The 14,945-nt window shown below is 62.6% G+C and overlaps 3 protein-coding genes across 4 annotated transcripts; 2 read left to right on the top strand and 1 right to left on the bottom strand.

Moving 5' to 3' along the window:
• The first annotated feature begins 798 nt into the window (after window positions 1-798).
• KREMEN2 (kringle containing transmembrane protein 2) lies at window positions 799-4,609 on the top strand. Its single transcript, XM_045784010.2, has 9 exons — window positions 799-940; window positions 1,184-1,358; window positions 2,144-2,235; window positions 2,336-2,460; window positions 2,664-2,817; window positions 3,115-3,447; window positions 3,514-3,636; window positions 3,719-3,797; window positions 4,033-4,609. Exons 1-9 carry the CDS (start codon window positions 799-801, stop codon window positions 4,241-4,243), a joined length of 1,434 nt encoding a protein of 477 aa, XP_045639966.1. The 3' UTR covers window positions 4,244-4,609.
• Window positions 4,610-5,575: 966 nt separating this feature from the next.
• On the top strand, window positions 5,576-9,097 carry PAQR4 (progestin and adipoQ receptor family member 4). Its single transcript, XM_045784410.2, has 3 exons — window positions 5,576-6,089; window positions 7,437-7,658; window positions 7,811-9,097. The coding sequence occupies exons 1-3, from the start codon at window positions 5,924-5,926 to the stop codon at window positions 8,242-8,244; spliced, it is 822 nt and encodes a 273-aa protein (XP_045640366.1). The 5' UTR covers window positions 5,576-5,923; the 3' UTR covers window positions 8,245-9,097.
• A 123-nt stretch (window positions 9,098-9,220) lies between these two features.
• Window positions 9,221-13,356, bottom strand: PKMYT1 (protein kinase, membrane associated tyrosine/threonine 1). Of its 2 annotated transcripts, none has more exons than XM_045784408.2 (7): window positions 13,006-13,356; window positions 11,688-12,181; window positions 10,896-11,002; window positions 10,585-10,757; window positions 10,342-10,499; window positions 9,442-9,540; window positions 9,221-9,356 (listed from the first exon to the last, which is right to left on the bottom strand). In XM_045784408.2, the coding sequence occupies exons 1-7, from the start codon at window positions 13,354-13,356 to the stop codon at window positions 9,245-9,247; spliced, it is 1,494 nt and encodes a 497-aa protein (XP_045640364.1). In that variant the 3' UTR covers window positions 9,221-9,244. The 2 variants fall into 2 exon arrangements, with proteins under 2 accessions (XP_045640364.1, XP_045640365.1); XM_045784409.2 differs by having other exon boundaries at window positions 9,227-9,356; window positions 9,454-9,540.
• Between the last annotated feature and the right edge of the window lie 1,589 nt (window positions 13,357-14,945).

Below are 14,945 nucleotides of genomic sequence, written 5' to 3'. Positions count from 1 at the left end.
CCGTCAAACCAGAGGCGTTCGGTACTTGGGGACAGGGGCGTGAGGATCCGAAAGAGGGTGTGCATTTGGGCTTCCGACAATGAATGGGTGACAGCCTGGGAGTGCATGCGTGCGTTTGACATAAGGGTGCCTGTGAAAAGGAGACTCTGCGGTATTCCGGGGCGTGTGGCCTCGGGAGAGGGTCGTGTATCACCCCCCCTTAGGGTCCTGTTGTCCGCCAGCCTGGACTGTCCTCCTCCACACACCCCCTAGAACCTGCACGGACCTTGAGGGGGGGAGGGGAGGGGTGAAGCGTGCCGGGACACCGAGGGTCCCGGGGCAGTGTGTTTGGGGGGGGTTGTTGGCGTGGGAGGCGTCTGGACCTGCTGCCTCCGCTCCAGTCTCGGGCGGGGCTTCCCGGCCTCGGGGGATGGGGTGGGGAGGGAGGGACTCAAGGGGGAGGGACCCACAGAGGGACGCGAGGGGGGCAGGAGCCACTGCGTTAGAGACCTGAGCGAAGGAGACTCAGAGAGCAAGGCGAAGCGGGAGGGGGCGGGCGTGGAAGCCAAGGCAAGACCCGGAGCACTGAGGGGCAGTGACGAACAACGCCCCTAGCCAGAGAACCCCGGGGATACCCCAGTGGGGACACAGGGGCAAAGAGACGCCTCCAGGGGTGAGAACCCTGGGAGGCAAATACCCGCGGGAGTGAGTTCACCGCCCCAGACGGAGAGCGCCGCCCAGAGTGGGACGAGAACAGACGGTCAGAGGACAACGCCCCCCAGGTCGCCTGGAAGACCCCGGAGCGACCCCGGGGGCGGCATGGACCGTGCGTGGGCCAGGGCAACCTCTCTTTGGTTGGGGGCGAAGGAGACACGGGCCCCGCAGGGCCTCCTCCTTCTCCTCCTCTTCCTCCCGCTGCTGCCGCCACGCGGGGCCTCCGCGGGGAGCCTGCACAGCCCAGGTGAGTCTTGGCCCAAGGACTGAGCCGCGGTCACCGCTCTCTCCTCTGCCTCCGCGCCTAGATCCCGGGTCCCGAGGCTGAGGAGGGGGCAGAGCAGGTGGCGGGAGCTGCTGAGCAGCCCCAGGGCCCCATAGGCGCCGGGGCCGCTGACTGGGGAGCCGGGTGGCAGTTGGAGGCGGGGGGTGGGGGGTGACGACGCGGGCGAAGGTCCGGACCTCCCCAGTCCCCGCGGTCTTCGTGCAGGCCTGTCCGAGTGCTTCCAGGTGAATGGCGCCGACTACCGCGGCCACCAGAACCGCACGGGGCCACGCGGAGCCGGCCGCCCGTGCCTCTTCTGGGACCAGACGCAGCAGCACAGCTACAGCAGCTCCAGCGACCCCCAGGGCCGCTGGGGGCTGGGCCCGCACAACTTCTGCCGGTGAGGGGCGGGGCCTGCGTTGGGGGCGGGGCTGTGCACGGCGCGGCCGGCGTTGGCCTGGGGCAGGGCCTCGTACTGGGTGGAACGGGGGTCGCGGCTGGGCAGATACAAAGTCCACCGGACGGTCTGGGTGCGGAGCCTAGGTGAGGGACGAGGCCTAGCCCGTCCTGGGGGCGGGGCTGGACGCTCAGAACATTGTCGGACATGGAACCCTCCTTAAGTGCCCAAACTCTGCAGTCTCAGGTCAGGCCTGGGCATTCTAGGAGCTCGCGCGAGCAAGACCCTATCAGGCGGCGAGCCCTGGAGTGAGGGTCCGGGCCCTTGCCGTACAACTGATTTGAGGACCTCTACTCGTTGTGGAGGGATTCGGGGTTCAGAGCCACAACTGGTGTCTGGAGCTTAGCGGGAGGACACCTCAAAACTCAGGGCTCACCACGTTTGTTCTAAAGCAGGGTCCCAAGGCAAGGGAGGTGGCTGAGGCCCAAAGCAGGGTTGGGGACACACTACTGTTGGCCTCAAAATCCTCACGTATAAGGTCACGTCCTAGCAACAGCTGAAGCCCAATATACGCCCTCAGGGCCCCTTTAAGGACTCCCCACCGACCCCTCTGAAGTCGACATCCAGAAGCACGTGGGACAAACCAGAATTTGTGCGACAACGGAGAGGAACACACAAATAAGTTCTAACACACAGGGTGGCCATTTTGCGAATAGGCTGTGGGGTGGGGCCTGGGATTTGCAGCATTTGGGGTGGCGAGATCCGGACCACTTCTCCCCCACCGGCAGGAACCCGGACGGCGACGTGCAGCCGTGGTGCTACGTAGCCGAGACAGAGGAGGGTATCTACTGGCGCTACTGCGACATTCCCACGTGCCACAGTGAGTGGGCCTGGCCGGACACGGGTTGGGGCGCTGGGCTGCCTGGGTACAGTGCCCTTTTGGAGGCACCTGACAAAGCCTGACTCTGCTGCCCGCTCAGTGCCCGGATACCTGGGCTGCTTCGTGGATTCGGGGGCACCCCCCGCCCTCAGCGGGCCCAGCGGCACCTCAACGAAGCTCACGGTCCAGGTGTGCGTTCGCTTCTGCCGCATGAAGGGCTACCAGGTACTGCTCCCCACCTCCGGCCCAGAACCGTGACCCCTGAACTTGATCTCGGGACCCAAATCAACTCCCAACTCTGACGTCAAACCCTGGCGCTGATTTTGGAACCTCCAGCCCGATTCCCACTTGCGACCCAGACCCTAGGCTCCCACTACCCCGCCCCTGCCCCAACCACTGCCTCTGGGTCACCCAGTCTGTGCTCCCAGCTGGCGGGCGTGGAGGCTGGCTACGCCTGCTTCTGTGGCTCTGAAAGCGACCTGGACCGGGGACGCCCGGCCCCAGCTACCGACTGTGACCAGATTTGCTTCGGCCACCCGGGCCAGCTGTGCGGCGGCGATGGGCGTCTGGGCATCTACGAAGGTGAGGAGTGAGTGGGGAAGAGAGGGCCTGGGGGAGCGGCGGAGTTTGAGTGAGACCCGGGAGCTTGAAGCCCTCATAGGGGGCGGGATCTGGGACGCGCAGAAGAGGGGACCCGGCAGATCTTGGGGGTCAAGGGCGGGGCCTGGGGTTGAAGGCGGGGCTTGAGGAGGGGACTCGCAGTCCTCGGAAGGAGTGGGACCCGGCTCAGGCGGCAGGGGGGCAGGTCTGAGGTCGGAGCCCCGCGGGGGAGGGGGTGGAGCCTGGCCGGGGTGTTCTGACAGCCGGCCCCGCCCACAGTGTCCGTGGGCTCCTGCCAGGGCAACTGGACCGCTCCTCAGGGCGTCGTCTACTCCCCGGACTTCCCGGACGAGTACGGGCCGGACCGGAACTGCAGCTGGGCGCTGAGCCCGCCGGGCGCCGCGCTGGAGCTCACCTTCCGCCTCTTCGAGCTGGCGGACCCGCGCGACCGGCTGGAGCTGCGCGACGCCGCCTCGGGCAGCCTGCTCAGCGTCTTCGACGGCGCCCGCCCGCCGCCGCCCGGGCCTCTGCGCTTGCGCGCCGCAGGGCTGCTGCTCACCTTCCGCAGCGACGCGCGCGGCCACGCGCAGGGGTTCGCGCTCACCTACCGCGGTGAGAGCCCGCCTGGTCGCCCCCCGCCCGCCGCCCCGCCGCTCTGCTTCACACTTCTCTCCGCAGGGCTGCAGGACGCCGCTGACGACCCGGCGCCCAAGGGCTCGGCCCAGACCCCCGCAGCGCCCCCCGACTGGGCCAACGTGAGCTGCAGCCCCCAGCCTGGGGCTCCGGAGGCCGCGATGCGGGGTGAGGCGGGCGTGCGAGGCGGGAGGGAGTCTGGGGAGCCTCCCCTTCCAGACCCCGTCCTTACAGCACCGTGCGCCCGCAGCCCGAGTCTTCTCGACGGTGACGGCCATCTCGGTGCTGCTGCTGCTGCTCCTGTCGCTGCTGCGTCTGCTTCGCCGACGGTGCGCCCCCTGGGGCAGGGCCTGAGGGCGGACGCCTCTGTGCCCCGGGCGGGTGTGGGGGGGAGCTGCTGGGAAGCTGGGGCCTCCAAGGGGAACGGGGCTAGGAGGAAATACTGGGTTCTTGAGGGCCGAGGCCTTGCGTCCACACAGGGAATCGTGCGTGGGATCGCAGGCGAAGCAGGATGCTGGAGGTAAGATCGGTTGGGGGTTCGGCTGACGTCTGCTCCCTCTCTAGGAGCTGTCTGCTGGCTCCGGGAAAAGGCCCCCCAGCGTTGGGGCCTTCCCAGGGCCCCGGGAGAAGCTGGGCTGTGTGGTACCGCCGGCCTCGAGGGGCGGCCCTGCCCTGCCCTCCCGGGGACCCTCAGGCTGAGGGTCTAGCCGCGAGTTACCGGCCCCTGAGCGCCTCCAGCCAGAGTTCCCTGCGCTCGCTCATCTCTGCTCTCTGACTCGGGACCCCCAGGGTCCACTGGACTCTCTGCCAGCGGGATGGACATCTGAGAGACTTCATGCCTCACTCCACATTGACCTTGTGCCCCTTTAAGGGCAACTCGGTCCCTGGTCATCCCGTGGAGGCCAGACATTGGACAGGAAGCATCTGATTCTATTATTGAGAACTTGGTCTGACCCTCAGGGTCCAGATGGTTGAGGCCAAAGAGCAAGAGGAATTCCAGCTTCCCTTCTTCATGAACCTTGATACGGGGTCTCTGATTTCAGGTTGCTTTGAGAGCCTCTTGGGGTGGTCCTGGACTGCTGCCCTAAGGGAAATGTGAAAGGTCAAGAAAAGTAGTCAAAAGACCAACCATAGACTTTGAATAAAGGACCTATTTTGGTACAGGGCGCTGCAAGTTCCTGCGTGATGAGAGGGTTTATGTTAATGAGGGTATCGGAGCCAAGCTTGGGTGTATCCATGCAAATTAAGGTCGGTCCCCGCAAGGAGTGATTTGGAGCCCCTTGGAATGCTGAAGACTGAGAAACTGCGGAAGCGAAAGGATGGGTGGGCGGGGTCCTGGAGAAGGGGAGGAGGAGGAAGCCGGTTGAGGGCGGGGTTAAGCCGGAGAAGGGAGGCATTCCTGGCCCCGCTTTAGGATGAACAAGGGCAGGGACCGATCTTTCCCCCTTGGCCTCCTGCCCTCTCTCTTCCTCTCCGTTTCCTGTCTTTTCTGGGCGGAATTGAAGGTGCCCCCAGTGGGCGATAACAGGGAGCGAGTTTGACCGAGCCCAGGCTATAAGGAGCCTGGCCTGAAGGGCATGGCATCGCCCGAGGGTGCTGGGCGCGTGACACACCTGTAGAGGCCTGAGCATCTCAGCGTGGCTTGCTGCGCTCCGGCTGAGTCGGGAGGGTGGAGAGATCACCCCTGGAGTAGGGAAGCGCCGGGTCTAGACCTTACGGTCCCAAGGTCCGGAGCCGGTAGCACCTTGGACAGAGCCCGGGTGAGGGGTGGGGCGGGGTGGCGAGAAGGGTGAGTGCCCAAGGGTGCATAGACCTGGGGGGTCGCGCGGAAAGCCCGGACGCGCAAGGCAGACTCAAGGCTCCGGGGCCTCTCCAGCAGAGCCACCGGGACCCAGAACTTTGGATCCCTCGCCCACAGCTACCCCATGCAAATGAGGCTGGGACCGCATCATTATGCTAATCAAGCCAAAGTCTGGGCGGACGTGGGCGGGGCCTCCCCAGCCTGCCGCGCCCATTGGCCCTCTCAAGGCCGACGTCACGAGCACCGCGCGCGAAACGTTGGCGGGATGGCGGGGGCGAGCAGCTGGGGCGGAGTCTGGCGTCCCCACCAGCGTCCGGCCGCACCCGTCCTCCGGGCCGAGAGGAGACGGCCTGCCGCCACCGCTGCCGCCGCCGCCGCCGCGAGCTCTCCCTGCGGCGTGCCTGCCCCGCCAGGGCCGGCCGCACTGCGCTCGGGCGCCCCGCGCGTCCCCAGCCTCCACCCCGGCGTGGGGGCGCCGGGCCCGCGCGTGCGCAGCGCAGGAGGGGGCGCGGGCCGGGACCCCCGGCCGGCGCGTGCGCGGACAGAGCACTGGGCGGCTGGCGGGCACCGGGATGAGTCTCCGCGCGCTGTGGCAGCACTGAGGAGGAGGCCGGGGCCCGAGGGGAGCGCGGACCGCCCGCGCCGGGCTGGGCCATGGCATTCCTGGCCGGGCCGCGCCTGCTGGACTGGGCCAGCTCGCCACCGCACCTGCAGTTCAACAAGTTCGTGCTGACGGGCTATCGGCCGGCCAGCAGCGGCTCGGGCTGTCTGCGCAGCCTCTTCTACCTGCACAACGAGCTGGGCAACATCTACACGCACGGTGAGCCGCGCCCCGCATCCCACACCCGCGGCAGCCCTGCCCGAGCCTGGCCGGGGGCCGGAAGGCCGGCGAGCACCCCAGTACTCTGGTCCTGGGTTGTTTGGGCCCTGGCACGGCTTGGAGCCGTGGTGACAAAGCTGCCATTGTCCCGGACGGAACTGTCCTTCCGCTCCCCGGGCGGGGCCCCAGGGCAGGCGAGGGAAGCAGAGTAGGGGACCAAGTCCGCTTAATCCCTCTGAGCCCCAGGGAGGAGTCTGGTGTCCGTCCCCCTTCATAATCCCTGCGTCTGGGGCACCCTCCCCTGCCAGCGCTCGTCCAGTAGATGGGTGCTGACTTCAACTACGAGGGGCCCCGGGAAAGAAGCCAGGCCCCAGCCCCTCCCCGTGCAGCTGTCCTGCCACCCTCGTCCGGAGCAACCCCGCCGCGAGGCTCCGCCTGGTGGCGGCTCCTTCCTCCCCCCAACGGGCGCTCGGCCCCTCCTCCGCGGCCCTGCTCTGCTGACACAGCCCTGCCCGTCCTTGGGCTGCCTGGGGCCAGGAGAGGGGACTGAGCAGGCAGGGCCCAACCTTGGTACCTGCCTCACTGGGGGACTATGGCCTGGCCAGACCTTGCCCAGTGTGCAGCCAGCAGCCTCAGTCTGCTGTGCCTGCCTTTGACCCTGTGAGGGCAGTGCCAGAGTGCCCAGGGGACAGGGGAGAAATCGCCCTGGTTGGGGCTGAGAGGAATGGAGCTCAGGAAAAGCTGCCTGGGGAGATGGAACAAGCTCCTTCAGCCCCTCTCCCCTGCCTGACTTTGCCCCTTTCTGGAAGTCAAAAAGACCCAAAGCCTCTTTGTGTCTGGTCACTTAAATAGAGAACACAGGGGTTGAGAGAAGCAAGCTAAGTGACCAGGGGATCTGGTATCATCGCCCACATAGCCTATTCAGAATTCAGCATGAGGTCACGCCTCCTTCTGGCTTCTGCTGACACACCAGGTTTGGGGGACTGGGGCCCCCTGCTTTCTGGGGAGGTAATGTGGCTGCGGGGATGAGAGCAGCATGAGAGTTAAGGCTGCTTCCATGGCCTACCTGCTGGTGTCACCTGGGGCACTCACTCGGTTTCTTTAACTGAAAGGGCAGATAACGGTCTCTACTTCCAGAAACTCTTTTGTGAGCTCTGCTGTCACTGAAGTCACTGAAGGCACAGGGCCTGCCTCTGTCAGAGGCCCGGCCGCTAGTGTGCTAAGAGCGTTGTCAAGACCTCTGTTGCCTCATCCCTCCTGTATTATCTCTAGACTGTGGACTCCCTGAGGACATGACTTGTCCTCTGCGCTCAAGCCGTGTGATGGGTAATTGTCTCCCTCCCCCAGGGCTGGCCTTGCTGGGCTTCCTGGTGCTGCTGCCGATGACCATGCCCTGGGGTCAGCTGGGCAAGGATCGCTGGCTGGGGGGTACGCACTGTGTGGCCTGCCTGGCGCCCCCCGCAGGCTCCGTGCTCTATCACCTCTTCATGTGCCACCAAGGGGGAAGCCCTGTGTATACTCGACTCCTTGCCCTGGATATGTGTGGGGTCTGCCTTGTCAACACCCTCGGTGAGCCAAGGGATGGGGTGGGTGGTCTTGAAGGATGGGAGCTGGGGGCACAACCAGGGAGGAGGCGGCAGGGGTCCCTCACACAAACCCTGGATATAAAGGGCAGGCAGTTCGCCAGACTGATGTGCCTTCTCCTGCCTCTCTCTGTGTAGGAGCTCTGCCCATCATCCACTGCACCCTGGCCTGTAGGCCCTGGCTGCGTCCGGCTGCCCTGGTGGGCTACACCGTGCTGTCAGGTGTGGCTGGCTGGAGGGCTCTCACTGCTCCCTCCACCAGCGCCCGGCTCCGTGCCTTCGGTTGGCAGGCCGCTGCCCGCCTCCTGGTGTTTGGGGCCCGAGGAGTGGGCCTGGGCTCCGGGGCTCCAGGCTCCCTGCCCTGCTACCTGCGCATGGATGCACTGGCACTGCTTGGGGGACTGGTGAACGTGGCCCGCCTGCCGGAGCGCTGGGGACCCGGCCGCTTTGACTACTGGGGCAACTCCCACCAGATCATGCATCTGCTCAGCGTGGGCTCCATCCTCCAGCTGCACGCTGGCGTCGTGCCAGACCTGCTCTGGGCCGCCCACCACGCCTGCCCCCCAGACTGAGCCATGCTGCCCGCCAGGCCAGCCTCTCTACAGGCTTCTAGGACCAACAATACCATGCTTCTCCTTCTGCTGGTCTTCAAGGGGCCGACTGCCTGGATGCTTCCAGCGAACGAGACTTCCCAGCTGGGAGCCCTCGTCTGTTCGTCCATTCTTCCCTGTGGACTAACCTCTTCTGCTCACACCTTGGAGCTCTGGCTGTCCCTCCCGGCCGCCTTCCTTCAGGGTACTGTCCACGTAGGCTAGAAGGAAACCTTTCCTTCTTAGGCCTCAGTTTATCCTCTGTGACCTATGAGGGTATGGCCAGAGGGACTCCAGGGTCATGTCTGGCTCTGGCAGTTGGAATCCCACCAGCCGAGAGCCATGAGCCCATCCTGCCCCAGGTACCTCATGGGTGCCTTGCCCAGCCTTTAGCCCGTATTTCCTGACCTCTTTCTGCTCTGCATGCCAGCCCTCCCTGCAGCCTGAGGCTCACCCACCCCTTCTCCCTTCTGTCCAGAGACTGTGGAGTGAGGGGTTTGGGCAACAGGACTAGTCTCTTATCCCAGGACCAAGGGGTAGGAGGGTGGCTGCAGCTGCTATTTCCAGACAGCTAGCACAGAGACATAAAGAGCTGAGTGGCCCGGGGCCCCTGGGCTGAGGGCCCCCTCCACTTTGAGTGCCATGCTCTGATGGCTCGACCTACACAGTGGGTACGCGCCTGCTCAGGAAATCTCTGCTCCACACAGCGCATGGCTCCTACCTCCAGTCAGCTGGCCTGGAGCCCTGCATCAGGGCTCAGCCTCAGCCCACCCCGGGGCCGCAGACCCTGGGCAACATCAATAAAAAGGGCAGGAAGCGCTGTGTTGCCACACAAGCAAGCTTGGGTGCTCCCAAGATTCAAATACCTTTTATTAGACATGGGTAGGCAGGAGGTACCCCTGGAGTTCCCAGAGGGACCCCAGCCTCCAGGAGGATTGGGGAGTGGCTAAAAGGTTAAAAGCACCAAGGCTGGCCTGTAGACTCAGGTTGGGCCCAGTGAGTCCTCAAACAGGCTGAGGAGGTTCCGAGGTTCAAAGGAGGGGAAGGAACCCCGAGGGGGCTCAGAGTCAATGTCACTGAGGTCCAGGGCATCCCTGGGGGGGGGGGGGGAGAGACAAATGACACTCAGGATCTGAAAGCCACTACCTCCCAACCCCCCTGGACTCTGGGCCTGCTCACCTCAGTGAGTACCTGTTCCGGGGGGCAGGGGAGCCATTGCGGGGGGTGGAGGTGTTCCCGGCAGCCCTGGCCAGGACGGCCTCCGGAGAGAGTGAGAGCCTGCGCAGGGTGGGCCAGACAAGTAAGGTGTCGAGGGGTGGGGAGTGCACTGGGAGGAGGCCACAGCTGGGTGGGAGCAGCCTGCGGGCTCTAGGCTCCAGCCTGACATGGGCATGGGCGGTGGCGGCGGGGGGGGGGGGGGCACAATGGGGAACAGCAAAATGCGGTGCCCTTTGAGAGAAGCACTTTCACAACTTTGAAAGGCCATCTGACCACACTCAAAGGCCACCTCCATTCTGTCTCAGAACACATGGGTTAGGACAGCTAGCTTTGTAGTGAACTTGTGGAAATGAAGCTTTTTTGGTACTTCCTGTCTATATGAAGTGTCCTGGTGGCAAGGGGTGACATTTCCGTAAGGAAGGGGTTAATGGTGTGATTCCTCCTGAGGCCTGTGCCCCAAGCATGTGGTTTTCTTTTGCAGCAGTTTCTTAATTACAGCCCCTCACTTGGCCACCAGGAGTTTCCCAGGGCCCAGCTCCCCGGTGCCTCATCTCTGGGCCCTGGCAGCCGCTGCTGTGTGGGGGCTATGGCCCTCACACTGCTCCCTCGGGTGGCAGTGCCCGAAGACTGAAGTTGCTGGTTCTGCTCTGCTCTGCTCGTTCCCTGCACCGAGCTTGGAAGAGACAGCTGCATTCAAGCTAGGCCAGGCTGCACCCCCACTGGCCTTGGTTCCCTTCCCAGGGCCTGATGGGGGCCAGGTTTGTGGGAGGGGTCCTGTTCAACTCTAATCCTCTTGGGTCTGGGCCTGGCTATCCTGACCACCCCTTTGCCCCTCCCCCAGCGCTCTCAGCTCTCACCCACCCTGTGCTGTCATCATCCCAGCTGCTGGAGAGGCTGCTGTCCAGGAGAAGGCTGCAGGGTGGGGAGCCAGGTGGGGTGGCTGGTGGGCTCGGGGGCTGCAGCCAGCTCGCAGGGTGAGCTAGTCCGTGCCAGAACCAGCACAGCAAGGAAAGCAGGGCCTGTGGGGACAGGGACAAGGGAGGCAGGTCAGACCATGGGGCTGGGGAGCAGGGCGGGGCACCCTGCCACCATCACCCAACTTACCTGCCACAGGGCCCACCCTCGACTGAGGACGTCGGCAGCCATATACCACAGAACGCTCCAGGGCCGAGGCTGCCTGAGCATGGGCAGGGCCAGCAGGGCCGAGGCTGTGGCCCGCAGCTTGGGGTCAGGTTCCAGCATCATGGTGAGAACAGAACGCAGCTCAGAAGACAGGCCTGTCCACAGGGCACGGCCATGTCAGGGGTGACTGTGGACTGTGAGCCCAGTGGTCCCCCACTGCCAGCCATTTCCTCCCACACAAGCCTGCCCTCCCTGAGGCAGCATGTTCCTGTCCATGCTTGCCCTCCACTTACCAGCAGTAAACTCAGGGGGCAGATAGCCTTGGCGAAGCTGCTGCCAGCCCTCCCCACCATGGGGTAGCTCCATGTTGCATGCCACTTCCAGGATGGTGAGACCCAGACTGGGAAGGATAGGGGTGGTGACAGAAGAGGGGCAAGGTTGGCCTTGGGACACAGACCCCAGAGCTCCAGACTGCCCAAGAGGGTGGGAAAGGGCTGCTGTCTTCTGCCACGAGCCAGACACGTGGGGTGGGGGGCTTGGGGTTCCTGAGGAGGCCCCAACAGGGCCAGTGATGGGACCGTGTCATGGAGCATGGACCCCAGGTACAGCACAGCCTATACAACCTAGTGAGTCCTGGCACCCCTCACTGGACAGGCACTATGGTTACTAACATTACTATCCTCGTTCTGTCGATAAGGCTGGATATGGCTGTTCAAGGCAGAACAGTGGTTACTAGCATGGACAATGGAACCCAGTGCCTGGTCCAGTCCCAGCCTCACCACTTGCTAACTGGACTTTGGGCAAGTCCCTTAACCCCACTGTGTCTATTGCCTGTAAATGGAGTCATCATCCCCCCTGTGGGGGTGTGGTGAGGAAACGGGTAACGTAGCTCTGGAGGGTTCACTGTTTAGACAGCCTGACTGCAAAACCCGCTTAACTACAGGGCAGGCCTCCGCCCCTTTAGGATAGGGCGTCCAGCCCAAGGCCAAGTCTTCCTGACTTTGGGCTAGGGTGGTGTTTCCCTCCCTCTGCTAACTGTACCCCGCCCCTGCCCGCCGAAGAGCCTCCCACATCCCAGCCCTCACCTGAACACGTCCGCCGCTGTCCCATAGGAGCCCTGCAGCAGCTCAGGGGCCATGTACCGGGGGTCTCCTTCCTGCGCCTCACCAGCTCCGGACGTACCCAGCTCAACCAGCAGCCCAAAGTCACCCAGCTTGCAACGGCCCCGGGGCCCCAGGAAGATGTTGGCAGGCTTGACGTCAAGGTGGACCAGGCCTTGGCCGTGGAGGTGAGCCAGGGCAAGCAGGGTATCCCGCAGGTAGCCCCAGACCTGGGCCTCGGGCAGGCCGGTGCCCCAGGCCTCACAGTGCTGCTGCAGGCTGGGCCCACACAGCTCTGTCTGCAGGTACAGGATGCCGCCCTCCTCCCAGGCTTGCTCCAGCCGCACACAGCGCGGGTGCTGCCCCACCTTCTCGTGGCCGCCGACCTCGGCCAGCTTGCGGGCCCGGTCCTTGGGGCCCCGGAATGGTGACATAGAGCGCTTTATTGCATATAGCCGGCCGTCTTCCTTAGAGCGCACCTGGAAGGGAGGTGGTGCCCGCAGGTGGGATGGGAGGTGGCACAACCACTTAGGAGGGCTGTCTGGCAGATTCTGTTACGACTGTACATGTGTGGAAGTTGTAGCACGGCATCTACCTTAGAGACACCTGCACATGTGCAATAGCAAAGTGGCTAAACCACTCTAAGAGCTCTGAGTCTTGACCAGAAGGGTCTCCGTGGCACGTTGTTCTATGAAGAAAGCTGGCTACAGAACCATGTGGGCAGAATGACCTGCTGTGTAGAATATAAAGTGAGTTTGTCTTTGTATGGTCAACTCGAGTTGTATAGAGAAAGGTCTGGAAGGAAGGACACCCACCTGAGAAACATAGTAGTTTCCTCCGGGAAGAACTGGTCTAGGGGCCAATGTTGTTTGTACTTTTTAACAACAAAATTGTCTCTGTGTAGTACTTGTATAAGGAGAATTACCATTTTAAAGGAAATATAAATGATTGGAAATATATTTTAAGAAAAAACAAAGTGGTATGGAGGGTGTAGCCTGAGTGCCTGCTAGCCTGAGGTGACAGGGGAGGGCGTGCACTGCACAGAGGGTGGGAGCTGGCTGCAGGGCAGGAGAAAAGGCATCTGGGAGTGACTGTACGGCGTGCCAGGCTCTGGACAAGGGGAGTGTGTGTACTGAGGGGCCTGAGTTGGGGGAAGGAGAAAGCAGTCAAATCAGGCACTGAGGAAGGGAGCCTGTCAAGCCATGGAAGCAGGCTGCCCAGGACACAGTCCCATCCAGGCAGGGGAGGGAGGCGGGGCAGGGGGGCTCCCCCAGCAGGCCCAGGGACTCGTCACCCCACTCACCTTGAAGACCTCTCCATAGGAGCCGTGGCCCAGGCGGCCAAGCCTCTGGAAACTCTGTTGGAAAAAGGACTCCGGCCGGCTGGGGTCATATGAGGGGCTCTGCAGGGTCTCAGAGGCTTTGCCTCGGAATGACACCCTCCGGGGCTGAGGCTGGTGCCAGCCCGGGGTCCGAGGAGGGAAGAGGCGGCTGATGGGAATGCTGCCCTTGGCAGGAGGCCGGGGTGGAAGGCTCCGACTGAGCCCCCCAGGCCTCTTGAGGGAGAAGCCAGGTTCTGCATGGCGGAAGTAGGCTGGGACTGGGACAGGGGTACCACTCAGAGGTGGAGGGGTGCCCTCCGTGGGCACAGGCATGGCCAGCACAGGAGGCCCTGAGGTGCACAGTACAGAGCAGTGTGTCCACTCAAACAGTGCCTGGTCCTGTGGCCCCAAACAGGCTTCGGAAGAGAGCCACGTCCACTCCGCACACACGTTCTACTTTAAACATGGAGGCCACAGGGACACCGAGCACCTGCTGGGAGAAGGCAGAGAACAAATACATATATGCCTGCACACAGTCGTGTGTACCCTGGAGGTCATAAAAACATAAACTGAAAAACCCACGGCCGTGTCCTAGAGACTTGCACAGTCCAGCAGAGGTTAGGCTGAGATGGGTTCTGGAGCCGGATTGCTGGCATGTATATCCCTGCCACATCACAACCAGCTGTTTGGCCTTAAAATATACACCTTCTTCCAAAAATGTAAGGTGGAATTATTAACACAGGCCCACCATCTCTTATCTCCAATTCAAAAGTAAAAACAAAGGTCTGAAGTCAAGTTTCTTTCCTGACTTCTCCTAGCTTCGGGGCTAAAACTCATTTCGTGGGCCCCCACTTCCAACTTTGTGTTGCAGAGGCTGAGTTCCAGGCAGGTGCAGCAGAGAGGCCAGGGGGTCCCTCTTCCATCGGCCCTGCTCACAGGACAAAAGCTCTACCTCAGGGCCAGGAGCTGGGAACAGGGAGGCCAGACCGCTCCAGGCCCAGCTCATGTGCGGGAAGGAAGCTCCCCCGTGGGAAAGGGGAGCAGAGAAGGCCAGAGGCTACTGTCCCCACCCTAAGGCACCAGGGTCACCCAGAGACGGGCACCACTGTCCCTGCCCTCAGCTCCAGAGCTGCGGCCCAGGGATTCTGCCTATGAGAAGCAGGCAATGAAACAGAAAGGTCTGAAGCTCTCCTTGCGGGGGGGGGGGGGGGGAGACTATTTGAAACAATGTGTGGGAAGTTCAAGCATAAAAGCGCTCTCAAAGTCAGTGGAGGTTTTGGTGGTAAGCAAACAGGAGGAAGCTGGGCCCTCCATCAGTGCAACACAGTACCCCATAGGGCAGCTAGTTTACCAGAGAGAACTGGGGAAGGAGAGTGCTAACAAGAGCCTTATTGGGGTCAGAACAAACCCCAGACACTGAATTCAAAAGCTGCCTTGTTAAAGGAGCCCCAAATTAATTAGATCAGTCTATGGAGCAATGGATGGCCTACGCATTGTCAAAAACAACAGAACAATCAGTCCACAATTGGTGGAGTAACAGCCAGTGAAGGGGACGGGTAGAGAATCTCTGTGAAATCACTGGCATTCCGAGGTGCCCGTGCACATGTGCACACGCCCGAGCTGGGCCCTCTGAGGCTCAGCACCAGAGGCTTCACCCTGCAGCGGAAATAGACGTCACTTCAGTGGGCCAGCCAGTCACTAAGCAAGTAAACAAGCAAACAACAGTCACAATCCCCAGAGGGGGGGTGAGAAACCAGTATCCACAGTTGCTATAGCATTGTCTAAAATGACCAGTTTTCCACAACAACAAAAAATTACAAGATATGCAAAGACAAAGGAAAGTGTGACCCATATGCAGGAACAAAGCAGACGACAAACTACCGGTAAGAGGGACCAAATGTCAGATATCACAGATAAATGTC

The sequence above is a fragment of the Ursus americanus genome, chromosome 2 (genome assembly GCF_024610735.1).
Source record: "Ursus americanus isolate L20-20 chromosome 2, mUrsAme1.1.p, whole genome shotgun sequence".
Lineage (NCBI taxonomy): Eukaryota > Metazoa > Chordata > Mammalia > Carnivora > Ursidae > Ursus > Ursus americanus.
This window is presented reverse-complemented; position numbering and strand designations above follow the sequence as displayed.

Excerpts from the sequence above, each read along its gene's own strand:
- KREMEN2 (XM_045784010.2), top strand. The coding sequence starts at position 799 with ATGGACCGTGCGTGGGCCAGGGCAACCTCTCTTTGGTTGGGGGCGAAG. Across the intron at positions 941-1,183 it reads GGGGAGCCTGCACAGCCCAG|GCCTGTCCGAGTGCTTCCAG; the intron begins GTGAGTCTTGGC and ends GTCTTCGTGCAG. Across the intron at positions 2,818-3,114 it reads GCGTCTGGGCATCTACGAAG|TGTCCGTGGGCTCCTGCCAG; the intron begins GTGAGGAGTGAG and ends CCCCGCCCACAG.
- PAQR4 (XM_045784410.2), top strand. The coding sequence starts at position 5,924 with ATGGCATTCCTGGCCGGGCCGCGCCTGCTGGACTGGGCCAGCTCGCCA. Across the intron at positions 6,090-7,436 it reads GGGCAACATCTACACGCACG|GGCTGGCCTTGCTGGGCTTC; the intron begins GTGAGCCGCGCC and ends TCCCTCCCCCAG. Across the intron at positions 7,659-7,810 it reads CTGCCTTGTCAACACCCTCG|GAGCTCTGCCCATCATCCAC; the intron begins GTGAGCCAAGGG and ends CTCTCTGTGTAG.
- PKMYT1 (XM_045784408.2), bottom strand. The coding sequence starts at position 13,356 with ATGCCTGTGCCCACGGAGGGCACCCCTCCACCTCTGAGTGGTACCCCT. Across the intron at positions 11,003-11,687 it reads ACAGCGGCGGACGTGTTCAG|TCTGGGTCTCACCATCCTGG; the intron begins GTGAGGGCTGGG and ends TATCCTTCCCAG. Across the intron at positions 9,541-10,341 it reads TGGGATGATGACAGCACAGG|GCTCTCACTCTCTCCGGAGG; the intron begins GTGGGTGAGAGC and ends CACCCTGCGCAG.